Source organism: Cydia fagiglandana, chromosome 15, assembly GCF_963556715.1.
Source record: "Cydia fagiglandana chromosome 15, ilCydFagi1.1, whole genome shotgun sequence".
Classification (NCBI taxonomy): domain Eukaryota; kingdom Metazoa; phylum Arthropoda; class Insecta; order Lepidoptera; family Tortricidae; genus Cydia; species Cydia fagiglandana.
In genome coordinates this window covers 5,332,420-5,359,504 of record NC_085946.1, presented here as the reverse complement: position 1 = coordinate 5,359,504, position 27,085 = coordinate 5,332,420, and the positions used below count along the sequence as shown (strand labels likewise).

At 38.7% G+C, this 27,085-nt stretch overlaps 2 protein-coding genes across 2 annotated transcripts in view; both read right to left on the bottom strand.

The window, feature by feature from the left end:
* The window catches only part of LOC134671266 (cuticlin-3), a 51,789-nt gene extending 44,513 nt beyond the window's left edge, over positions 1-7,276 (bottom strand). The window contains exon 1 of the mRNA XM_063529078.1: positions 6,998-7,276. Within this exon, the coding sequence (XP_063385148.1) occupies positions 6,998-7,014 (17 nt within the window). The 5' untranslated portion in view covers positions 7,015-7,276. The remainder of the gene's footprint in view (positions 1-6,997) is intronic.
* A 429-nt stretch (positions 7,277-7,705) lies between these two features.
* On the bottom strand, positions 7,706-19,937 carry LOC134671073 (uncharacterized). The gene is made up of 5 exons (XM_063528856.1): positions 19,671-19,937; positions 18,638-18,790; positions 17,883-18,038; positions 8,549-8,709; positions 7,706-7,905 (listed from the first exon to the last, which is right to left on the bottom strand). The coding sequence occupies exons 1-5, from the start codon at positions 19,704-19,706 to the stop codon at positions 7,803-7,805; spliced, it is 609 nt and encodes a 202-aa protein (XP_063384926.1). The 5' UTR covers positions 19,707-19,937; the 3' UTR covers positions 7,706-7,802.
* Positions 19,938-27,085: the final 7,148 nt, after the last annotated feature.

The following is a 27,085-nucleotide window of genomic DNA, read 5'->3' as shown; positions in this document are numbered from 1 at the left end:
CCTTTGGCCGCCGAAGCGTTACCTGGGTATCCTTTATTCGAGAAATTGATTATTGGAGGCGCAACAGCGAATCATTGCTTTGCGTAAACAGTGGTTAGTCTCAATTACATCAGTTGGCAGTTGAACTTGGATTCCAATGCCCCACCTGCCTCACGGACCAGAGAATATTCTCAACTTTTGAGCTACCCGAACACTCACTTTGATAGTTTGTTTTGATTCAATGACATTGACCGAAACAAAATCTTATTTCGACAATTTATTTATATACCTGATGTGATAACAACAAAAAAAAAATAGGTACAAAAACTTATGAAATCAATATGAGTAAAGCTAAATTAAATCTAAGAACCCTAAGTAAATCTAAAATTGAAAAGCGCAATATAAAAAACCGGGCAAGTGCGAGTTGGACTCGCGCACGAAGGGTTCCGTACCATAATGCAAAAAAAAAAACAAAAAAAAAGCAAAAAAAAAACGGTCACCCATCCAAGTACTGACCCCTCCCGACGTTGCTTAACTTTGGTCAAAAATCACGTTTGTTGTATGGGAGCCCCATTTAAATCATTATTTTATTCTGTTTTTAGTATTTGTTGTTATAGCGGCAACAGAAATACATCATCTGTGAAAATTTCAACTGTCTAGCTATCACGGTTCGTGAGATACAGCCTGGTGACAGACGGACGGACGGACGGACGGACGGACGGACGGACGGACGGACGGACAGCGAAGTCTTAGTAATAGGGTCCCGTTTTACCCTTTGGGTACGGAACCCTAAAAACGACTGAAAGAGGCCTCCCGCGCAACCCTCGGCGCAAAGGTGCCCATCACACTCGCGTTACCACGTAGAATTGCGATGAGCAACCTTTACACCAGGAAGGACCCGGAGAGCGGGTCGAGGCCGAATAATTTCTAAATATCATCTATTAGTGCCACAAGATTTGTAGAGGCTCATTTGAAGAGTTCATGTAAGATAGCGGTCATCCTCACAAAATATGTCTGCGGTATAATTGCCGCGCGCGACCCATACAAAATGTATGAAAAGAGTAAAGTGACAATTAGACGCAACCGCAGACATATTATCAGAGAATGACTCAAACAGCATTTTTAATTTATTTTTGTAACAGCACATGTCGATCATTTTCTCATTCTTAGCTATAAAATTGAATAGCAAATTAAAATGTCACCCTCGTGTTAAGCCAAGGATAAAAGCTCTTTCTACATGTTATACACCTCCAATTTAGACCCCAATGTACATATGGGCCCATAGATTACCAGTTTGCCGGACGATCTTAGACTGTCTGTTGTTCGGAGCTGTCAAATTTTGCATTTAACTGACAGGCTGATATCGTCCAGCGAACTGGTAATCAGTGGGCCCCTTAACGCGCGTTACAATATATTATCGTGACTTGCAAGCGTCCATAACCTAAAAGTTAATCATCACACCGCACCGCCACCTTCGCACCGAGACCTAGAAACAATAGAAGTTTAGAATACTCCCTAGGCCGGAAAGTGTTGCATTAATGACTGGCCGAGACAAAACAGTAGTTAGCGTAGTAGCCAAGTAGCCATTAATCAAAGATGAATGGAGGTGTCATAGAGGCGTCATAGCCGTGCCTATTACTGATGCATAAATTAACGCTTTTTCAGGCATCGGAGATGTCCATGAGATATTATTAAGTGCCTCGCAGGACGAGATTTGATATCTTGTTAGTCATAAAGAATATCCTGGATAAGTAAAGTTAATGGGGAACTTTGCTTTATAAGACCGTGTAGGGATACTTAGAGTCATCTGTTAGCAAATTGGCACAAAACTTATTTATATCAAAATACGGTTTACGGTCCGTTAAATCCACGAATGACGTAAAGTCGTGCACACGCTGACTGACTTTAGAACTAAATATCAACAAACTCCCGCAGGGCACGCCAAACTAAAATCGCAATGCTCCAAATATTGGCCATATCTGAACTCTGACCGGGCGTGACCGCGGTCACAATTAGTCGTAACCGAACGTAACCGATTGTAACCGATTGTGCTCGATTCCGAATCGTTAGCTCAGTTATAATCGTTCGATGTCGTGATCGGAGTTGGAGCCGTTGCCCGTGCATCCAGTGACACGCGGGCTTTTGCAACAAGCTAATTTTATTTTATTGGTATTTTTTTGCCGTCGTCGAAATAAAAATGAAATCATCCAAATATCGTTATCTGCCTCAATATGGAAGAGCGACAGATACGCAGATGATTTCGGTTTCCGATGCTTGCGGTAGGACATCTGAGTTTTATGAGGATTATCTTAGAATCGCTATCAGTTTTGATTCGCGAGTAATAAAAACAAATCAAACATTTTTAGTTTTTTAGGTGCAAATGAAAATATCAGGTTTAGAAACAGGATCTATGGAATTTTGTTCAACTTAAATTAGGTTCAGTAGTATTAGCGTACAGAGGTAACTTACTACTACTACTAACCTGTAACCTGTAGAGTTACTTTTACATCTACGAGTAATACAATTTATACATTGAAATAAATGTTTGCTTTTTTTTATCCGTCAGTACTTTCCCTCCTCCTTAGTCGTACACTCTTGTCAGAGTGGTCGTGGTTATGGGTTGTCCTTTTCTATGTTTATTGTGGCTGTTGCGATACTCCTCCATCTCTCTCTGTTTGTGGCACTCCGAGCAGCCTCAGTCAGGGAACATTTCGTCGTGGACTTTATGAGATCCGTCCACCTTGTAGGAGATCGGCCACGAGAACGTTGACCTTCCACTCTACCCTGCACTACCAACCGCTCCATCGACTTTTCGTTGCGGATGATGAGTACTTTCCCTAGAAGACGTCATTCTCGAAAACAATAACGGTACGCGTTGATGTCTACAGCAACGCGTGCGCAGCTTTAACGCTCTTTAACCTCGCGCAGAACGATTGAGTGATTTACTTACGCTAAGCAAAACGTTCGGTTCCGAGTTCCGACACAACTGTGTTATGGGCGGTGAGATTAAAAGGCATTAAATTGTATGTACGAGTTTTCCTAACAAGGATTTTCCAAAAGACTACAGTATGGGGTACTTCAAAAAAAGTTATGCATTCAAAACCCTGGTAGTTTTCTCGCCCCAACGATAAAAGCTACAATATATTTTTAAAAAAACAGACACGCTTAGCGCACCTTTTGCCTCGCACCGTTTCCCTGCGGCCTCGCTCGACTTCCGAGCCGAACCGAAAGTACATTGAGATATGCTTCGAAATACAATAAAAACTTTAACCATAAATCATGCAAAATAATTCGGGTCGCAATGTAAAGCAACATACAAGTTACAAAATAAGAGCTTTTTAAAGTCAAGTTTCAACCGCTACTTCAACCAGCTGTCAACTCTTGTTGACAGTTACTATGAAAGGCTCGTATCTCGTAATGTCACTCATGTTATGTACAGTCGACGTCAAAGATATGTTTACATTTTTCGCCTTATTACAAAGGAACAAGCTGCGAAAGTGTAAACATATAGACATCAACTGCTCTTATGTCTCGCAATGTTTGCAGTAAATACATTCCTGCTCGTTAATTTTCAAAACATAAATTAAATATAAGTTCTTAATGAATAATCATTCATTAAGAACTTATATTTAAGTTAAGTTACCTACACGGATCAATTCTACTCGTATATCTTGATTTAATTTATTGCCCGTTTTGGATTTACACACTGTATAATTTTATACTAAGTACCTAGTAAGTTCTAAGTTTTTTCATTCATTGTGTCCTTCACATTCACCCATATTTATTCGGCATTCGCTAATCGCCGTAAACGTGCGTGTGCGCACCGGTGCGTGCGCGCCGTTACACCACGCGTCGGGTGACATCGCGGGCTCTTCGCACCTCATCTCTATTATACTGTAACAGTAGCACGCTTTGACAAGAGCGGGCGATTCTGAGAGCCTACAATAAAATCTCGATATATGACTCTCTATCGCTCGAATATACAAGAGTGAAAAAGAGGCAGATAAAGAAATTTCGATTTTCAATTTTAAGGTAAGCCCTCTGTCTCCGTCTAGGTTGCCCCCTGTTGAAGATTATAAACTAGCGACCCGTCCCGGCTTTGCACGGGCTAGCAAAATATGGGTACAGAATCACTCTACCTATTGATAGGTGAAGACCGCTTGAAAATCCGTTCAGTAGTTTTTGAGTTTATCACGAACATATACAGCCGTATTCGAACAATGAGATACGTCAAATACTAGATATTGAAACAAGTGTCAAAAGTGACGTTTTTGTTTGAAGTAATGTCAATTTTGACACTTGTTTCACACTGACGTATCTAATCCATATCGTTTCGATATCTAGTATTTGACGTATCTCATTGTTCGAATACGGCTGATAGGTACACACAATTCACACAAACAGACAGACGCGGCGAGAGACTTTGTTTTATAAGGTGTAGTAATTCGAAGGACCAACACGTTGACTGTGACATTTAGTGTCTGTAAATTAATTTCCGGCACATAATGTAAATGCAATATAACTTTTAAGAGAGTTACGGAGGTACAGTCGCCATCAGATATATCGGAGCGGCCAAGGTGTTCACAATATCTGAACGCGCACTCTAATGCCTTGACAATAGATGCGTGTTCAGATATTTGTGAACACCTTGGTTGCTCCGATATATCTGATGGCGACTGTACATAACATAATGAAGGAAAAAAGTTGACTTGCCAGACTGTACAGATGTAGACTTGCAAGTCTTGCAACTACTGCATAATTGTTTTCCATCGTATTTTATCGGAAACGTTCGTATTTGTCATGCTACTTCAGTCAACGTCAGTACTTTTTGTACCGAGACTGACTAAATTAGCAAGACACGTTCGTACGTTTCCGTGAAAATACGATGGAAAATAATTCACTACAACTGTAGTTATGTGTCTGGTTATTATGGGTATGGTTATTTGTAACCCTTAAGGACACCTTACAATTAATACGACAAATTAAAAAATTAGCACATGTCTGCACGACATGCTATTGCACTTTGCCTAAGATATTAGACATTTAAAAATTTGAGATAATTTTGGAAGTTAAGTACTTACCTAGGTATATACCCTTTCATTACACAACAGTTTTATACAAAGTTTCATTAAGACATGTTTTATGAATTACTTATTACAAGCACAGCCAATCCGTCCAACATTCTTAACCTGCAGTCTATACACAATGAATGCGTTTATAAATCTTAGGTCGCCACGCAAATTCAGCGTCATCTCAGAGGATTAGAAGTGAGGGCAAATGCTTTTTACAGCGATCAACCGTGGCGGGGCCGCGAAACTTGTTGTTGAATTCTTTTTCGTGTGGTGAATCATTCATTGATTGCCTGGGGTTAGATTTTTGGGTTTGTGGACAGAGTAATAACAGTTAATCAGAATGGTTTCAAAGAAATGTAACACTTTCCATTGTATTTGGCTATCAGTGGTCAGTTTTTGTTTGTATAGCTTAATTTAGGGTATCTAATGTATTTGTTCTTGACCTAGCCTTTCTTCTTAGAATGTTCGATTTATTTGGAACAGATAATTACTTTCGTTAAACACTTTTCCTAGTTCCGTTGATTGACCTTATCAAAAAGTTTTGGCACCTCAACTATAATACACGACATCACATCAACATCATATTATCGCAGAGTTCGTTTTTATCTTTTAAGGAGCAATTACTTTTTTTAGCAGCAGACGAATCGCCTGATGGTAAGCAATCACAGTCGCCTATGGACACTTGCGATATCAGAGGGGTTGCACGTGCGTTGCCGGTATTTGAGGTGGGAGTAGGTACGCTCTTTTTCTGAAGGCTTGAAGTTCATATCGATCCGGAAATACCGCGGGCAACAATTTTTAAAGCAACAGTTTAATAAAATTGTGAGAGGCAGGAAGTTTCTTAAGAGACTTCTCAAAATAAATACAGTCGACGTCAAAGATATGTTTACACTTGCAACTTCTTCTCTGTCGTATCGCTCTTGACAGAGCGGTCGTGGTCACGTTGAGGCGTCCGCATCGGTGGTAGAGGTGGACACAGCTCTTCGCACGATCTTTCGCCATCTCTCCCTGTTGGTAGACTATCTGACACAGTCAGATATTGCGGATTTTATTCGGGCAGTCAGTGCGCATAGGTGATCTGCCGCGCGATCTGGTTCCCACCACTTCCCTCTATGGAATCGTTATCTCGCCTAGGTACCTTTGCACCTTACGCCTTTGTAATAAGGCGAAAAATGTAAACATATCTTTGACGTAGACGTATACTTAGATCATATACATGATCAACATCAGCTGCTGGGTCCAGGTCTTGTTTCATAAATGAATGGATATAAGGTAATTGTTCCAATGTCATCTAATACAGGGTGGCTAAAAATAACTGCATTCCCGTTGCCAGGGAGGTTTTGGGATTATACTGAGCAACTTTTTCTATGGGACCAACCCCGAAATCGCGAAAAAAACTTTGGCTGTTTCATACATTTTGGCTGGTCCATTTTCTATGGGAGGGTATTTTTTTTCGCGATTTCAGGGTTGGTCCTATAGTAAAAGTTGCTCAGTATAATCCCAAACCTCCCTGGCAACGGGAAATGCAGTTATTTTTCAGCCATCCTGTATATTATGTGCATAAATATTTAGACCTTTGAGTTTTTTTTTTTCAGGTGTGCGGATGCAGATAATTTTTCAGAAGTCAGTTTCGAGGAAATTGCACGAGAAATTAAACGTACGACCTACAGAAAATGCTCTTAAAGTTAAAAGCCGATTGCCTGATTTTATATTTTTGTTTTTGTTAATTCGTTAGAATACCTTTAACACTACCTATTCATAAAGTAGAGAACTTTGATAATTAATTCTAACTTCAGAAATAGAAGAACATATTTGTAATTTAAAAAAATATTTATATAAATAAAATGACCCAATCGTTCATTATATAGTCATATAAAAATAGCATTAATTGTATGTATGTTAGTAAAATATAAAAAAAACTCCCTGAAATTTCATACTCCACTTACCTCACACTTAACACCATTTTGCACACACTTAGCGTTTCTCACTTGTCATAAAACTGTCATCTAATCTATCGCCACTAACACAAATAAAAAAGTAAATTAAAAACAAAACTAAGTTTTTAAATTGAATAAAGAACGCGTTCGGTAAAATTTCAGCCGCGCGCGGGAAAAGTCGGACGCGGAGAGCGGGCGGTGTACGCTCGTCTCGGCTCTCTGTTGTCGAATGTTAGACTGTTGGTTGCAGCCTCACCGCGAAATGCTTCGGACAAAAGCGAATGCCTTAATCACTTCCTAAAACGAAACCCCTGCGTTTTGAGACGTTACGGTTAATCCGTTTATTGAGACCGCTAATGGCAGTTGGGAAGCAATTAGTGAAATATTTAATTAACTACCCCGTTAGTGAAGCTACAAAATTTTATTTTATATGAGAACTTGTGTTATAGGGCAGGAATATACCCAATACCAATATAATTATTTGAGTTGAGGTGTGGATAATTTTTAAGTAAGATAAAAGTCAATGAAACTTGTAAGATTACCTACTGTTTTTTCAGGAATCTTTGTTACAATATTTTAAGGTCCCTAACTACATAGTTAGAGATAAATACATATTTATCGACATAATTAGGTAGGTACTAAATTTTATAATTATAAACCTACATACCTACTTAAGTTTTGGAGAAAATAAGTAACTACTATATACTAATAGGAACATATTTTAATTAAAAAAAAAATAATTTACATTGTGAACCCATTAACGATTACCTAGACAGGCTGACATAAAAAATGTACCGCATCAAAAAATCCAGATTTATCGCAGGATGTAAGAGTAGATCTTACGTATGCGCAGGAGCATGTTGCACCCCACGACGATCGACATGACACCAACCACCCCAAGCATAATCTTCGTCGGCCTGAAAAATAAATACTTATGTTATATTATTATAATATATAGCAAAAACTAAACGTATATCCTTTTATACCTTTGTTTTTTAAAATGGATAACCTTATGCGGAGAGCACTAAATAATGAAAGAAAGAATGAAACGTCATGTTTGTGTTTCAAAAGTGACTAAAAATACGTGAATGAATCCGTAAAATTAGCTTAATATTAGTATGTCTCTGTTTGTTACAAGGTTACACCCTTCTAGGGTCCATTTTCTGTAGAGGTAGATCCAGCGAGACATTAAAATATGTAACGTTATCTATGAAAAGGGACTTTATTGTCGATGGCGCTTACGCCATTATTAACGATGCTCCGTTATAAATACAATGCCGGGCTACGCTGCTGGTGTAAACGCCATCGACAATGAGGTCCTCTTTCATAGATGATGCCCCATATACGTGCATGGCAGTGTTGGCATTCATGCGGATGAGTGAGATGCCACGTAATGGCTCCTCTATACGATGGGCCAGCGCCGGCCACTCCAAGGGACGCATTTATGCGTTAGAGGGAGCAATTGATATTGATATCTCATTCTACCGCATGGCTGCGTCCCTTGGAGTGACCGGCGCTGGCCCATCGTGTAGAGGTGCCATAAGAGATTTGTTTACATACGTGTCAGAATTTCTAAAGAACATAGCGACCCGCAGCCCGTGGTAGACTAACTGCATCCACCCGTAGATGAGGTAGTACAGTGCAAATGCCGTGGCCGTCACCACTAGCTGCACCAGCTGCACTACTTCGGTTACTGCATTCCATACTTGGCCCTGTAGTCTCTGTGCAACAAAAGTAGTTTGCAGCACACGAGAATTATTTATATCAGCCTAGTAGCTAGCTGCTAGAGTGTGTAGAGAGCCGCTGAATGGCCTCAGATCGCACAGGACAGGAACGAATGGCGAAATCTAGTGTCGGAGGCCAAGATCCACTTCGGGTCGCTGAGCCAGCGAAGTTAATATGAGTGTCCCACTTCTGGGCAAAGGCTATTTCCACGTCCCGGTCTTGACCCATCTCCCCCCAGTTCCTATCAAACGCGTCAAGATCATCTCGCCAACGCCATCGAGATTTTCCACGACACCAATTTTGTTGTTTTAGCTATAATTTTGTTGTATAAAATAAAACATTGGCCGCAATTCTCGTAGGTATCAATATACTACCATATCATCACTAGCCTATCTAGGTAAGTACATATAATTAATATGGCTCTAAAATCCTCCGCTCAAGATAACCTAAAACTGCAGAAAACAAAAGACGTAATAACATATGCATGTGTGTTTATTTGGTAGCACGAATTTTCAGTTGCAAATTATAGCTTTACGCATGTTATTTTCAAACCTATGTGAATTACGATACGATGGAGTTCCGGTCGTACTTGGTGTATGTTTGTATATCTAAATACGCGATAAATTTTCGGCAAAGCTAGATCGCTCCGATACCTAACCCAAATCCATATCGCACGTTCAAAACAAACTGTACACTTAACCTAGAGAGATCGCTATCACGCGTTACATACGCTTTAATTAAATCTACGCTTAACGAGCAGTAACCTCATTAAACAAACAAGGTTTACATTAAGTTTAAATAAGTAAACAATTACTTTAACTTTTATCGCGTAAGTGATATCAAATGGCAGGGCTGCTGTTCTATTATTTACCGTGCTTATCGCCTCGTCAACCATTGTAAGTATGAACTTCCAAAATGTTCCTTTGTCCTATTCGAAAAACGCATCTTCTGTATGGCGGTGGCCATGTCATCCTGTCCACAAAATACCCCGCTCGCAAAATGACCCAACCTACAATGCCTGATCTACAAAATGTTTACAATAACTCACATTGTAATTGTATTTTTTTTTTCAATACATGAACGAGCTTGCGGATCTTTGGGCATTTTGCGATCGAGACGTTTTGCAATGTGACTAAATAAAACATATTTTTAATTATATTACTTACTAAAGGAATATCTAGCATTATGTGACTTAGTTTCGCAAAGATATTTTGGAAGTAGGCAACCGAGCAAGTAAGAGTACAATCGACATCAAAGATATGTTTACGCTTTTGCACCTTACTCCTTTGTAATAAGGCGAAAAATGTAAACATATATTAGACGTCGTCTGTAGGTACAAAAAGAATCGTAATCTAAATATCGGAGATCACATATACAGGCCGCGTAGCCAAGATGCCGATCGCTTACGCTCCGTAGCGATCGAAACGCAACTGTCACTGTCGCACTAATATGGAAGTGTGATAGAGAGACATAATGCTTTTCGTTGTCGAAGCGATAGCGATTGTAACCTTGGCTAGGCCGGCTGGTTCATATAAAGCCAAGCGCTTGGCATTTAAGAGTAATTGCAATAAAAGTCCAGAAGCCTTCGTTCCTTCCGGCGTCCATCCGCCAAGTAAAATGCTTATCAAAACGCTATAAAGTATTGTTATAGCAAACAAAAGATTTAAATATGTTATTTCAAAGGTATACTTACATAGATTTAGCAAAGAATAGTAAACAGATTCCATGAGTTCATCGGACTGTGTTATTACATATATTGCATACTTGCATACTTATGCTTTGAGATCTTTGTTTGAGATTTTGTATTAATAAGTGCTTCCAATTTGTTAATGATGATGTTTTCTGGGTTGATGTGACTTCATGAAAGAAATTCGTTCATAAACTATCTTTGCAATTATGTAGCTACATGTACATACCTTTTAGTTAGGGAGGCGAGGTAGCTAAATGGCGTAATTCAACGGCGCCGTCGAGACCTATCAAAATCGAAAGATAAAATAATTTCGAAAAGAAAAGCTCGTATGGCAAAAACCATTTTAGCGGTGGGTTTGGCGTGTACGGTTTTTCAAAAATGTTAAAAAAAACAGTTACTTGGGCATTCTCGAGCGCGTCAGATATTCATACTACGTATGCCCCGAGTGCCTCTGATAACAACGGTATACTAATCTGCCGGTTTGCGTGGTGGGGGTAGGCATATAAAGTAGTCAAAAATGCAAAAAAAAAAAATTTACTCGAGCGCGTCAGATTTTCGGAAGGGGTGTTAAGTAGGCCCCAAGGAAGCTTCCTTTAAAAAAAACTGACGATTTCGGCGTGACGATAAGTTACGATGAATTTTTGAAAATGCAAAAAAAAATAGTTTTTTTGAAATACTCGAGCGCGTCAGATTTTCATAGGGGAGGTTTATCTCGGTATCCTGAAAGCATATTTTTTTAATCTGACAAAAATGTTGGTGGGTTCTCTTAATCTGACCGAAAAAGGTTTTTTGGTTTCTTTTTTTTCCTTTCTTTCTCCTTGATAAAACGGGGAATTTAAGAATGACAATAAAGCGATAGATACAAGCAACGTAAATGTAGATGAAATGTAGTACGAAGTGTATTATTTATTGTATAAAAAAATGAAATGATATAAAAATTGGATTATAATTGTATTGTTATGTATGATCTTTACATTTTTGCTCAATACAATTCATCTTCTTCTTCTTCTTCACTGGAACTTTCATATTGTGGCTCCTCATCCACAATTCTTCCCTGCTGAGTGCCTGCAACATCCGTAACAATTATTTCTATTCAGTAATTTTGTTGAAAGAATATTATAGAAGTACAAAAATTTACCTGAATCAAGCGTCTCGTCATTGCTGTCCTCAGTGTCATTCTCGTTGCCCAGAATATCCGGCGATACAACAACATTTTCATACGCATCGGGCAATTGATTCCCGATATACTCAAAAAACCGGGAGTTTGAGTTTTTATGATGCTTCAAGTCAAAAAGTTATAACTTTGGACAAAAATGTAAAGAGACCTTTTTTGTGTAAAATAAAATTACCTTTTTTGTTTATTTAAACTTTTTTTTTGTAAAATGTATCGTTCGCGACTTATATGCCGCAACGCGTTCTTAGGAAGACGAAATGGCTCCTCCACACTTCCGGTCATGCGGAAACCGGCAGATTTTGTATTTTTAGTAAGTTTTAGATTATATTCTTCAAAATAAAAAATAAAAAAATCGCGCTCGAGAATGCCGGATTAACGTTTTTTTTTTACAAGTTCGCGACCCTATAACTCGGCGGCGTCAAGGAATTATCGTCAGATTAGTTAAATTTAGTCTTTAAACACTAAAATCAACCCCCAATATCTTAATCTGACGCGCTCGAGTATTTCAGACTATCCAATTTTTTTTACTAATCTGATCGTCTATCCTAGGCGCGCGTCACTACATATAGAGCTAAATACTTTACAAGGTTGTTCTATTAGGTCTAAGGTATCTCTCATATCTTAAACTGCCACGCTCGAGTATTGCCGAAAATTCCCCTATTCGCCTCCCTAACTATTTATATCTAGTTCAATCGTTTTGCCAAATAAACATTATCGGTATGAAACCCTTATTCCTAACCGTTAGAAATAAAACCTAGTTCGATATATTTTGTACTTTTATTAACTAATTTTGGCTAAGTAGCTGAATTTTCAATATAATTATTAACATACTATATATAGCGACATTAGCGACTTCACATTCACAACTTATCGTCAAAGGAAATCTCTCTAAAACGAAAGTACATAAATCCTAACTTTGCAATAACTCCTGCATTCTACGAAAAATACGATATTACGTAAGCACGAATAAATCTCGGTTTCTGCCGCTGGGAACTGCCTCGGGAACGAACGTCGTCACGACCCCTGAGAGCGTTGTCACATTGTCCGATCCGATATCGGATATAGGAATAGTATCCACAATGTCAGGCCGCCGGGTGTAGGTACTGGGGCGTGCCGACCCGGCCTGCTTCAAGGGGAAACATTATACCTGATTATGATGATGCTCTCCTGACTAATTTCAGCCACGGCGACTGTGTGCTCTAGATAGGCGTTTTTAAATTCGCGTTTTTAGAGTGTAGCTGATCCACTCTCTGATGACCCCTTATGGCCCTTAATATGTGGCTCACTTACCCTATCTTCTTGCTAAATACTCGAGCGCATTTTATTCGTACCTACACATACCACATACGCACACAAACAAAAGTTATCGGTCCAATAGCTGCCGGGGGGCACCGACATGTCTGAAATTATCACAAGTGTCAATCCGGTATCGGATGTCGGATGGCCCCCGATGAGATAGACAACTGTTAGAAAGTGCCCTGTGGTACGAAGTCCACATTTTTTGGCAATAAAGCCGCTAATGTGTATTTTAGCAATAAATATTTATTAAATGCATTCAACCGATATCGGATCGGGCAATGTGAAAACGCTCTGACTCTGTTCATCCATTGTACCCGGCGTCATACTGCGGAAAACCACTATAGACTTGATCTATAATTACTCATACTTAATATGGATCTAAATCTCACATTTATATTGGATGCCCTGACCCCATGCGTCTGCAATTTAGATTTACAGCCCCGATGATATCGCCCACGACTATTCCTAACAAAAACTCCAAAAATATCAAATAAACTATAATGCGAACCAATATTTACACATTTTTCAGAGAGCGGCGGCATTGTTACGAAGTGTTAGTTGCCATCAGATTACAGTGGGGTTGTGCAATGATTTAGATTTGATTTAACCGATGTCGAGGGTCAACTTTACTTTATTTATTGACGGTTTGAACCATCACAACTTCAACTTGGCCAGTCACCGCATGAACTATATGACGGTACTTTTCACAATTCCACTTTGAACTTTCTAGGACTTAATGCATTTCGAATTGAATTGAACTCAATTGGACAGGTGAGATGACCGATGACCTCGTATGAGCCCATATTGTCGTCGACGCAGTCAAGTCATAAGCTGTCAAGAACTAGTTAAATATACTTAGTGAAATGCTGACCAATAATCTTTCTAGGATTCCGTAGCTTAAATGACAAAAAAGGAACCCTTATAGTTCGTCAGTCCGTCCGTCTATCTACCCGTAAATCACAGTTTTTTTTTTTATTCCTTCACCTAAATTGTTGTGAAAATAAATCAACCCGTCACATCTTTCATAGTCACACCTTAAAGCATGCACCGAATTCCATCGGTAACAAGCAAGACATTCCAACAGTACAGACAAGGAAAATCTGCACGTAACTATTGTCAACTCGACCGTATTGTTTTGTGTGAGATACAAGGGACATGAAAAGCTGCGTCCACACAAGCACTCATTTATTTCATTTTACAAGCTTTTATTTAGTTTCACCTGACCGTTGTCTGTAATCAAATCTTGCAAGTTAAATTTGATCCACTTCCCGGTTTGCGATTGAGCTAAAATTTTGCATGCATGTATAAATCAGATGACGATGTAATATTATGGTACCATCGAGCTGATCTGATGATAGAGACCGGAGGTGGCCATAGGAACTCTGTGATAAAACAACGAAACCTAATTGTGTTTGAGGTTTTTAGAATTGTCTTGATGAGCATTTGTTGCCTGTGGAAAGAAAAGTACAGTCAGCGATAAAAGCTTGTACCAAAAATGAAATTTTTGCCAAAACTTAATATTTATTTAATGTCATGTCCATCTTGAGTCTCCCGCTTTTGACACGTTTTGCGTAAAGCAAGTATGTAGGTACTTAAAGGTAGGTATTGTATCTCACGACTGAATAAATTCTACGTCGATGCTCTATCGTGATAGTTTACGTGTTCGAAGGTATAAAACCCCTCTATATTGCCTCTCTGTCGCACTTGTAAATTCGTACGTAAATGTAACAGGGAGGCAACACGTCGAACGTGGGTCGCGGTAGGCCCTCAGCGACCGCACCGCAACTGAATCGCTGCAAAATTTCGCCATGATATCTCCCTTATGTCTTGTAGTAAGTATGCGGTAATATTTAGCTCACACAACTCACTACGGCAAATTTTTTCGCAGACATGCATGCTCTGATGTTTTCCTTTACCAATAATCTGATAATAAATACCTACCTATCTAATGGACTGTATAGCAGTGGCGGCGCGTCTAGAAAAGCCGATTCCCACCGGCTTACCTGTTTTTGGATGTTTGAGCAGAGTTGTAAAGGAAATATGTAAGCCAAATTAGCCCCAGCTTGCCTATGGATATGTTTGACGCGCCGCCACTGCTGTATAGATGGACTCGGCTTTAGACTCGGCTGTATTGCTGACTGTATACATCTGAAGAGGCGTCAGGCCGATGGACGATAGACAGGCACGACCCGGAGGCACGACCATAGCTCGGTGATCGTATCGTCCGCCAATTAGACAATCGGTCATTTTGCACTCATTTGTTTAGCGTTTGACATTTAGGCTGCGCTTATAGGCTGTACCTACATACAATACACTTACAAGTACATAAAAATATACCTACCTCTACTACATTTCCCATCACATATTCTTGACACACTTGACTACCAGTCTGGCCTAGTGGGTAGTGACCCTGGCTATGAAGCCGATGGTCCCGGGTTCGAATTCTGGTAACGGCATTTATTTGTATGATGATACAGATATTTATTCCTGAGTCATGGTTGTTTTCTATGTATTTAAGTATTTATATATTATATATATCGTTGTCTGAGTACCCACAAGACAAGCCTTCTTGAGCTTGCCGTGGCCGTGGAGCTTAGTCATATTTGTGTAAAAATGTTCTATAATATCTGAACACGCAAATTAACGTCTCGATAAGAGAGATTTAGTTCAGATATTTGTGAACACCTTGTCGCCGCTCCAATAATGGTTTTACTGGATTTTTCGAGGGCGTTTGACTGTATCAATATTAATCTTTTACTTTCGAAATTACGCCATTATGGTTTTGATAATAACTCAATACGTTGGTTCTCCAATTATTTCAAACACCGTAAACAAATAGTCAAATTAACAGAAACAGACGGGGTTTCCTCAATGTCCAGTCCATGCCAGGTGAAAAGAGGAGTGCCTCAGGGATCCATTTTAGGACCTCTTTTGTTCATCCTGTATAGTAGCGACATCATCAGCTGTATAAAACATTGTAAATACCAGCTTTATGCCGATGATTTGCAAATTTTCTTATCTTTTCACCCCAATGATACTGCTGCAGCAATCGCGAAGGTTAACGACGACTTAAAACGATTGTCGGACTGGTCCTCGACAAACTGTCTTGTGCTAAATCCATCAAAATCAAAATTTATGGTTCTGGGGTCTATAAATCAGACTAAGGCTATCATTAGTAAGCGCCCAAGTATCATTGTCAATGACGTTACAGTTGATCGTGTGGATGAGGCCCGAAATCTTGGACTACTGTTTGACACAAATTTACGTTTTGAAAATTACGTGATAGAAACTGTTCGGAACTGCCTTTATCGCCTAAAAGTATTGTACAATTTCCGGAACCTTCTCAGTGTCCAACTTCGAATAAGACTCTGTGAGTCCCTGGTATTATCCAAACTTAATTATTGCCTCACTGCTTACGGTCCATGTCTTCTTGCTCGCTCAAAGCGTCTTATTCAAAGAGTGCAAAATGCGTGCACTAGGTATTGCTTTAAAGTTCCTCCCCGGGCTCACGTTACACCATACTTAAATAACTCAGGTCTTTTAAAAATGACCGCCCGCCTGGATCTTATGTTCGCGTGCTTACTTTTTGACACCATACAGACTAAATTGCCCACCTATTTATTTAAAAAACTTGTATGGCTCACTAACAACCACCACCAACCTAGAGCGTCACGAGCAGCCGTGCTACAAGTCCCTAAACACAGGTCCGCTGCTTTTAAAGGGAGTTTCCGCTACCGTGCAACAAAATGTTGGAACAACATTCCTCCGCCAATACGACATTTAAAAAATAAATCCAATTTTAAATTTAAATATCGATTACACCTTTTAAACCATCAAAAACTTCAAGGCTGAATCTCCTTTCTAAATGATGTAGTCTCTTTTATATTTATGTTCAATTTCAAATTTTAGTAAAATCTTAGGGTAACATCTAAATTTAATTTCAATAATAATATAAAACAAGTCCGGGAACGGATATTACCACATCTCATACACAGAAGCACGTGACAGTAGACACACAACACACAACATGAGCATCATTACCTTAGTTAAGTTAGATTTATAAGAATTAAGCGTTGTACAGTCTTTTCATTATTGTAAAAGGTCCTGGCAGAATATCAGCGATGTGGCTTGCCGCATCACCATGCTGAGCCAGCGCCTATTCTCTGCCACGACACATGGTTTTGCATTTGTTTTATTTTTCTTCTACTTTAAGATTTGTAAATTAATTTTTATGATAATTTTAAGCTGCATGTCTTCTTTCATCTATGTACCATGTATGTTGTGGAAACGAATAAAGTTTTTATCTATCTATCTATCTATCTAATATGTCAGATGGAAACTATAAATTTAACATCCTAGGTAGGTATGTCACCTACAGATGTGCAAGTTAAGGAAGTTTCCAAAAAGTCCTCAAAAATTTCCGGAAAACTTCATTAAAAAGAAAGGAAACTTTCATTATGGAAATTGAAAATTTCGTTCCCCATCCATACCTATTATATGACAAAATTTCTGAAATTTTATTTTACCATGTGGAAATGTCGCAATTTTCATGATCAGCAGGTAGATCTACGCCTGCGCGTGCTATGATAATGCAATAACAATTCGGCACTTTGTCGCCTTGTATATATATTTTTTTTTACCTATTTTTTTATACCTATAGTTCGTTTTTTTTAGCATTAGAAAGAACTTGCAAGAAGGTAAGCGATCTTGACGTGTCTTTTAATTGAAAACGCTTTTTAAAAACCAAAAACTATTACTTATGAAAGCAGAAGAATATAAATGATCGTATTAGATTCATAATTGTTACATATTTGCCGTAATTTATTTTTAAAATGTGTTTTTCAATTAAAAGAGACATCAAGATTGTTTACCTTATTTCTAATGCTAAAAAAAACGAACTAAAGCATTCCTTAAAAAAACCAGCAGCTGGAACACAAATGGAGCTAAACGCTAAGATAAGAGGGAGAGAGAGAAAGCTCCTTATTCTTTTAATAATGGTCACATACCTTCTTCTTCTTGATACTGTTGGGCTGTGTCCTGGCCAGATCATTTCCTGGCCGGCCATTAATCATTTCTGTGTCCAGGTCGTTGTCGGGAAACTGTGGTATCGGGTGGGAACTAGATTTGGAAATCGTGGCTGTACATTTTCCACAGACGATGTCCTGGAGACGTTAAAATATTGTTTGGTACTTGAAGAATAGTTTAGGGTTATAATTGGGATAGTGAAAGATATTTTTTTTTATTTAGATAGTGGATTTTTAAATGAGTAAGTTTTTCTCTAATATCCACATTAAAGGCCTGTGCACACCGGCTGCGTGTGCGTGACGTGCATAGTATACAGATCCTTATGAGAGATGGCATAACGCTTGCGTGACGTGTGCGTGTGCGGCTCCAACATTTTAGCGCACGCACACGCGCACGTCACGCACACGCAAGCCGGTGTGGCTCGGCCTTTAACAAAAATAATTCAAGTAGTCTGTTCGGAAAGAGAAGAGTCATAGAATGTATACACACCACACACACACACACACACACACACACACACACACACACACACACACACACTCACACACACACACACACACACACACACACACACACACACACACACACACACACACACACACACGAACTCTTCTCTTTCCTCACAGACTCTATCCTGTTTAAATCCAGGGCCAAAAGCTCGTTACAGACAAACACAAGCGCACCAGGAAAGACATTAAAAAGAAAATAATTTTAATGTATGGTGATATGTAGTTACGCATGAATATCCAAGACTGGGCAGATCGTGTATCGGTTTCGCGGAAGGAAACTTGGCGAGGAGTAAACGGATCTTCTCGCTGGTGCGGAGGCAGTCGTGCTGGGCCCCGGGTTTGGGTTTCACTTGGACTGGTAAGTGGTTTTCATGATCCATCTGATGATAATATAATATATATTATGCTAGTTAAATTGTATTAAGTATATCAGACTGCTAGCATGAGCTGCGTTCTCGCTCGCGACTTCTTAAGTACATCGAGCGCGACTTCAAGTATGGACTCGCGCGCAACTTATGGTAGACCGCCAGGATCAGGTTCAATATAAATACCTAAATAAACACAATACATAACTGTACGCACAATGAGTACAGTCACCTGCAATAATATGTTACTCTTCGAAGGCCGCAAAAATATGTGACAGGCTCTTAATGGCTCTAGAAATAAGATCGTGTCAGATATTTTTGAGGCCTTCGTTGTGTAACATATTATTGCAGGTGACTGTACCTACTGTCATTGAGCTGAATATTAATTTTAATGCAAAAATTATGCCAATACAGTTAATCATAAACGCGCAGACCTAAAAACTGAAACAATTACAGCGCTTATCAGTTTTCATGGTGTCACAGCAATGGACGACGCTAATTTTGAATTCAGTGATTCAGTCTCATGTGCAAGTAGCGAAAAAATTCCTAAAAGGTGGGTATTCTTAGATATTTCTGAAAAATATCATGAAAATTTCTGTTTTGGAAAGTTTTGGTAAGTTTCAATATCCTTAAAAAATATGAGAAGCTGCCGAATTTTTATGGTTTGAATCACAATATGTGTACCTATATTTGGTATATTCAGTGGCGTGCTACCAAAATTGATTCATTGCTTGTACTGAGCCTGATCTGAGTGATCTGTCAAAATTATCACACAAAATTTGCGCCTATATATATTCTCGAAAGCTCGTGAATATTCTCGAAAGCTCGTGAATCCAGCTACTTATACAAATATTAATATGACTATTCACGGAACCTCTGAACTGCATTTACTTACATGGAATAGGTCCTTAAATATTCCCAGGCCTGGCATAGTAAATTTAAAAAGCTACCTATGTATATTATTAAATTTTAAAGAATGGAAAATTGAAGTTTCATGAGCAAAACATTAAAATTAAGAAAAAAAGTTATGAATAACGAAAATAAAATACTCCTAAACTATAGGTAGTTGGGATGGCCGATAACATTACACAAATAATTTTGAAAAACATAAAATACAAATAAACATTCACAACAAGAAATTACGTCTAAGTCTGACAATCTAGGTCATTCGAGTTCTATTGACATTTGTGTAACATGCCAATATTGTCATTCTAAGGTGTATTTTTTTATAGCGACTATTAATCGCCAGTATTTTATTATTAATAAATGATTGATGAAATAGTCTGAGTTAGTCTGTCTGCAAATTAAATTTATACTACAAGGGCTGCCGTCCAAAAGTTTGGGAATTTATGTGGAGTGGAGTAGACCTACGTCTACTAAGAGTGTTTAAGAGTATTTTTTTTTGGTACGAGTACCTACGTACCAAATCTTTTATGACTTTATTACCACCAAAATCCCTATATTCCAATAATTAAATAGTGCTGTCAAATATATTTAACTGCAGATAGTGCAGATGTAATTTAGACGGAGTCTTATAAAATTTGGTACAGAGACATCGGAGAGCTGCGGCCAAGGTAACCTACCTACTCTAAAATATCTGAACAAGCAAATAATGTCTTGGTAACAGGCTTTGTTCGGATATTTCGGATGTTCGGAAGGGCTAACTCCCCAGAAATAGGATACGCGGGGCTCCGTCGACTCACGGAACGAGTCAAAGATTTTCACGTTTCACGATATGCCTGATCTTACGATCGGCCGCCGACATACATATATGTCTGATGGTGACTGTGCCATGCGCGTTGGAGGGTTTAAAGTCTGTGCGGCAAGAGAAGGAGTCGTGAATCTACTGGACCCCATACATTCCACGACTCTTTCCGCACAGACTCTACCACTTTGGGCTAACCGACTTAAACTTAACATTGACATTACGCCAATAAGTTGTTGCTGTCCCAACAATTCACACACATTCACTTGCGCGTTGGAGCGTTCGCCACCTTATGACCTAACCAACTTGACATAAATGAAATTATACACATAACAAACTTTTAAAAAAGTTACACAGCAGCTATTAAGCTTATAACAAATGACAATACTTGCATCGAGATTACCGTCACAGCGGTAACCGTTATGGTTGAAATTGCGTTGTAGTTGGCCCGGTGACCGATACTGACCAACACGTACTCCGTGTGAAAACAACCTTGCCATATTTCACGCTAAAATGCCCTGATTCCTTACGTAGCTGTTTGGCACTCTAAGAAAGTTATTAGTCTAACTGGGCCATGCGAATTTGACATGGAAGTTTTAGATGCAAGATATTTAAATCTCCCTTAAATTGTTGGGCACAAACTGTACTAATATTTTTCACCTTAATAAAAACGATGGAAAGTAATATTTTTCTAAATAATAACGATATTTGTAACCTTCTTCGTCTACGTAGAATTAGGTATCCATAGGTATACCAGTTCCTTAACAAATTCCGTCCCCCTCTTCACCCCTTTAAGGCATGGTTTGGTTTCCGGGATGAGTTTTTCCCCGGAACTCAAAATATCTCAGAAATTTCTCCACCGACGCACCAGCACTCCTTTCTGCGCCAAAACACTCTATTAAAGTACGGTACATTATGAGACTGAAGTCAAATCTAAGTAGTTGAAACATAATGACGTGCTAAGTAGGCAGACACACCGATCGCGATGCTTTGTGCAAATAAAAGTCTTTGTTAAGCGCTTTAATAGTATTTTAAGTGGAAATCGCTAACGGGGTTCTTACATATGAAATGTTGATGTTATATTTAAAAGCCATTGACATTTAAAAGCTTAGCTTAGCTTTAAGTTTACCACGAATAAAATGCTTGATTCTGAAAAGGGTTAAAAATATTTTCATACGTCTAAAAATATGTAGTTTCAGAATTTTTCTCAAGTATTTCTTTTTGTTATGTATTTTTCGGAAAGCTACAGTCCAATTCGAGTTTTAGTTATTCGACCCGTTTCCGATATAATACCAACTATCATATATATTTGAAACATGGAGGTACAATAATATAGAGATGACACGGGGGAGGGGCCCAACGACCGAACGAGATGCACTTATGGAAATTTCAGTAGGAGTAGCAGAGAAAGCGGTATTACTGCTTGTCCTTGTTACAGTCTCACTTTTTGTTTGTTCCCCGCCAAAAATTTAGTATGGTTTATGGTGGGCAACAAATAACGCGACCGAATTACGTAGATTGTTTTTGGTATGTTGTCAGGAATGTTAAAACGTGTTTTTAATATTGTCGCTTTGCGTATGTTTTGTCCCTCGCGGAGGCACGCCTATAGATCATCTATGTAATACTAGGTCTATGCTTTGAAAGCAGTTTTATTTCTTTTTAAAAATAACAGCGTTCTTCTTTTAAAATGAGCTTACTTAACGTTTTAAGGTACTTTCCCTCCAGGGCCCATTATTTTTTTCCACACTGTATACCCATACCCTAATGCAAGATTAACGACAGTAAGTATACTGACGTAAAACTAACCTAACATTCTCTCGATAGTTTTTGTATAATATTTACTAAGTAGTACGTGCTTTTAGAGCGGAGTAAATCGGAGGCCTCAATCTCAATTGTCAATATTGACCATAACTTAGTACAAAAAGTAACCTAAACGAATCAGAAGTCAACAAGTTGCTTGCTGCTTCGGAAATAAAACAAATTGAATCGAATTTAAGGTTTCTGTATGCGAAAAACAGCAGCTTGCGCTTCTTTCTGTATAGAACGTTTTACAGTTGTACCGTATTGCATTTGTCGTTTTAAGGGGCCCACTCATTACTTCGCCCGATATCAGCCTGTCAGTTAAACGCACCATTTGACAGCTCCGAACAACTGACAGGCTGATATTGTCAGGCGGCCTCTTTAAAAAACGACCAGCTATCTACTAGTAGGTATAACATAGCAACTAAAGAATATAATACTCACTAGGAGATAGTTGGAGATAGCAACTAGATGCGGCCATCCCCTACCTACCTAGTATTATGTTTATAAAAAAGAAATAAGTATTTGTAAATAAAAAAAAAACATTTAGGGTTTTTTTGTTGCTGACTGTATTTTATTTAGGTAAACAATCGTCCATTAATCCACGATATCGTTTGAATTAATTCGCCTTTCTATCTGGCATAATTATTGCCAAACAAGCGTCTGCTCCCGAGTTCGTCTGAGTGTTTGTCCATTCGCAGGCCTAAAACTATCTCCTAATATGTATTTTTTTATCTGCTTCGACATCGACAGCTCATGCTCACTTTGCTACAAACTAAGCAAGCGTCACTATATACCTAAACGTTAAAGTCCTATAAAAAGTAAGTCGATTGTGGTGACGCTGATGCCACACTTCGTTGCTGCAATTTCGATACAAAGTTAGCTTAGGCGGACTCTACTCTCTTTGTGATTATAATTTAGGCAATGCCGAGCACAACTACTGTAACTAGCTGAGACGCGTAGCTTACCGTTAGGTAAAAATTGAATTTTATTGAGTTTCCGTGAAATTCCTGCTGCATTATGTTGCACAACCAACCTGGATTTATTCTCATTACTTGCCTAACCACGGCACTACCAATTAAGCATCTCTGACTACACACAGCCGTTAGGGATCACAAAGAAACATTTAAACTGGTTTACCAGCACTCGCTTGCAAGTGTGCAATGGGAATGTATCCTCAGGGACGGTCAGATAGTCAGGAACAATGGAAACCAATCTAACGCCATGGAATGATTTGTTCCGAGAGCTAATAAGACATTTGTTAATTGAAATTGGTTGTTAATTACGCGGTTAGGACGATTAAATAATGTTCGATAGATAGAAAATCGAATCAATTTTCAAGAATTTGACACAATCAAGGATAAAATAGGCCGGATACGGGAAGTGAACGGATCAAACACAGTTCAGAAAAAAGGTCACTTCTGTGGACAAAACATTAGTTAACGACCCAGTTAATATAGGTATATCGAGATTTTCTTATTTGCGCCTCAAGTACTGAAAAAATGTATCCCGCTTGTAAGGGTGCAGTTCAAAAATTCCCGAAAGACGCAAACTGCTTAAGCATACAATAAAATGTGTGACCCGGACATACGAGTACCTTCGCAATGTTTCAGGATATCCCCTCATTACAACGCTTTCCCGTTTGCACCCTAGCCAAAATCAGGGCCTGCTTGGCCATCTAATCCCAAAAATTTGCGTAGGCATCAGTTTCTACCACAAAATTTTCAGAATTCAATTTTTAACGTCTAATCTGACCTTAAAACCCAGGGCAATAACAGTTCGCGCACAAGGTGCGAATGTTCTGGGGCTGAAGAAGCGAATGAGTAGGTATGCGTTAGGCCTGTTTGCGAATGAGTAGGTATGTTTAGGGGAATTCGGGCCCAGGAGGAGGCAGGGGTTGATTAACTACCCTAGGGCTTCGTACGCAAATTGTACACCTTTGTAGGGACACAATATAACAGCCGGCCTAGCCAAGGTGACACTCGCTATCGCTTCGACAACGAAACGCTTTGTGTCTCTCTATCACTCTTCCTTATAAGTGCGACAGTGACAGTTGCGTTTCGATCGCTACCTAGCGTTAGCGATTGGCAGGTTGGCTACGCGGCCTGGAATGCTGACAACGCATTCTAGATGCAAGCCGCGAGGCGCGGGCCTCGCCAGTTGTCCCCGCCTTGCGACCTGCCCGGTTAGTTTCCCAAAAGTGTAATCACACTTGTAAATTACTGTAACAGTTTTTGCTAAATTTATTGATATAATTGACCTTAAGTGTTAACTCAAGTTTTGATATAACAATTGTGAAACTTTAAATAAACTTTTATCTGATATTCACGGATTTTAAATTGACAATTCCATCCTTCCGATACCGGAGCACAAATAGTGAATACAGACACATACACCTTGTTGAGATTATTCCGATATCTTCACGATATTTTCCTATACATATCTCCGCCGAAAAATTTTAATCCCTATTAAATTACTAATGTAAAGTAACTTTTGTTAATATCTTCACACTTAAGGTGGTTCGCCTAGGTTACTCAAAACTTAACTCTCGCTAGATGGCACCACTTCTGCAAAATTTCAGATTTTATTTTTTTGTGAAATGGTCTTGGTATTTGTATACTTAAAAGTATGTTTCGCGCACTCTTTAAGTAAATATTGAACTATTAAATAAAACATTGAATACTTCATTGTGCAAAAACCACCTTTTTAATTTGACGGAGTGTTGCTGTCACGCTTTTTCCTACTATTACTCACACATGCAAACAGTGTTTCCGTGATCCTTGTAGTAGACAATTTCACACAACGTAAGTATGTTGCAATAGCGTAACGGTATGTTCGTGGAAATACGTGCAAGAGGATTGGGGTTCAAGACTGGTGCGAGTAGGTAATTTCTTTTTGTTTCTCCTTTGTGTTATCTTACCTTTAAACGAGCAATTATTAGATATATAATTATTTATTTATATATTTGGATGGTATCAGAAACGGCTCTATTAACGATTTCGATGAAATTTGCTATAAAGGGTTTGATCTCTTAGCTAGGTCTATGAGAAAACGCGCATTTTTGAGTTTTTATGTTTTGTAAGCTTTGGTCGGTCTCCCAGCTATTCAATCTCCGCTTGGCAACTAATCCCAGAATTGGCATGCGCACTAGTTTTTACGAAAGCGACTGCCCTGACCTTCCAACCCAGAGAGTAAACTTATTTGGATTAGTCCGGTTTCCTCACATTGTTTTCTTTCACCGAAAAATAGGTATCGGTGTATAAATAGGTAGGTATCAAATGCTATTTCGTACAAAAGTTCGAAAAATCATTGGTACGAGCCGGGGTTAGAACCCGCGACCTCCGAATTGCTTTCCGCTAGGCCAGCAGCGCTTCCCCCACATACTCAGTGTTATCAGGTTTTACAAAATCAAAAACGATTACTTATGAAAGCAGAAGAATATAAATGATCGTATTAGATTTATAATTGTCACATATTTGCCGTAACTTATTTTTAAAATGTGTTTTTCAATTAAAAGACACGTCAAGATTGTTTACCTTATTTCTAATGCTAAAAAAAACAAACTATAGTAATAATTGTGTTTTTCATTTATAGACAAAATCCATTATTTTTAACCACAGGAAATTTTATACACTTCTTTTTAGGGTTTCGTACCCAAAGGGTAAAACGGGACCCTATTACTAAGACTTCGCTGTCCGGCCGTCCGTCCGTCCGTCTGTCTGTCACCAGGCTGTATCTCACGAACCGTAATAGCTAGACAGTTGAAATTTTCACAGATGATGTATTTCTGTTGCCGCTATAACAACAAATACTAAAAACAGAATAAAATAAAGATTTAAATGGGGCTCCCGTGATACAACAAACGTGATTTTTGACCAAAGTTAAGCAACGTCGGGAGTGGTCAGTACTTGGATGGGTGACCGTTTTTTTTTTGCTTTTTTTTGTTTTTTTTTGCATTATGGCACGGAACCCTTCGTGCGCGAGTCCGACTCGCACTTGCCCGGTTTTTATTGCAGTGAGGATGTCCTGATTGTAAAAATCAGAGAGATTAGGAAGAGTATAATTTCTAATTATCTTTGTAAAAATTAAAGAATACGTGTAGCCTATACTTAATAATCGATTTATGATAATAAGAAAAATTAAATAAAAATAAAAAAACAATACGAAATGTAGGTGTAACAAAAATACAAAAAGTTATGTTCCAGCATACAATGACTGGGGATCGAACCGGGAATCTTCCGTTTGCAAGCAAAAAAGCGACTGTTTGCATAACACGCCATGATAGTTCTTAGCTAAGCTGACGAACTTCTCGCTTAGGTCAATTAACTACCTGTCAAATATCAGTGTCAACAAAATTGCACTAAACATGACGGCACTCCAAATTCGAGCCGTGGTCAGCCCGGCAACGTCGGAAATGGTATGGCAACGTCGCAAATGTATCTGTACACGACATTTGTGACACACACATACGTAAAATTGATGAAAAGTTAACTATGATTTTTGCATGATTTCTGTATGAAACATTGTTTTCCTGTTAATTTCGCGCAAACGAATATTCGAAAGAAGATAAATGCGGAAATATTTGTGTACTAATACTGTGTAGTTACTTAATGAGATTTGATTGAATTTTGTATGAAAAGCGAACCACCTTAAACTGTTAGACCGATTGAGACGAGATTTGGTAAGGAGATAAGTTCGAGGTCCGAGGAAGGAGATACTAGTAAAGTTTTTATCAATCATCATCATCATCCCACACGCAGACGAAGTCGCAGACATGCTAGTGGGACATAATAAAATACGTGCTG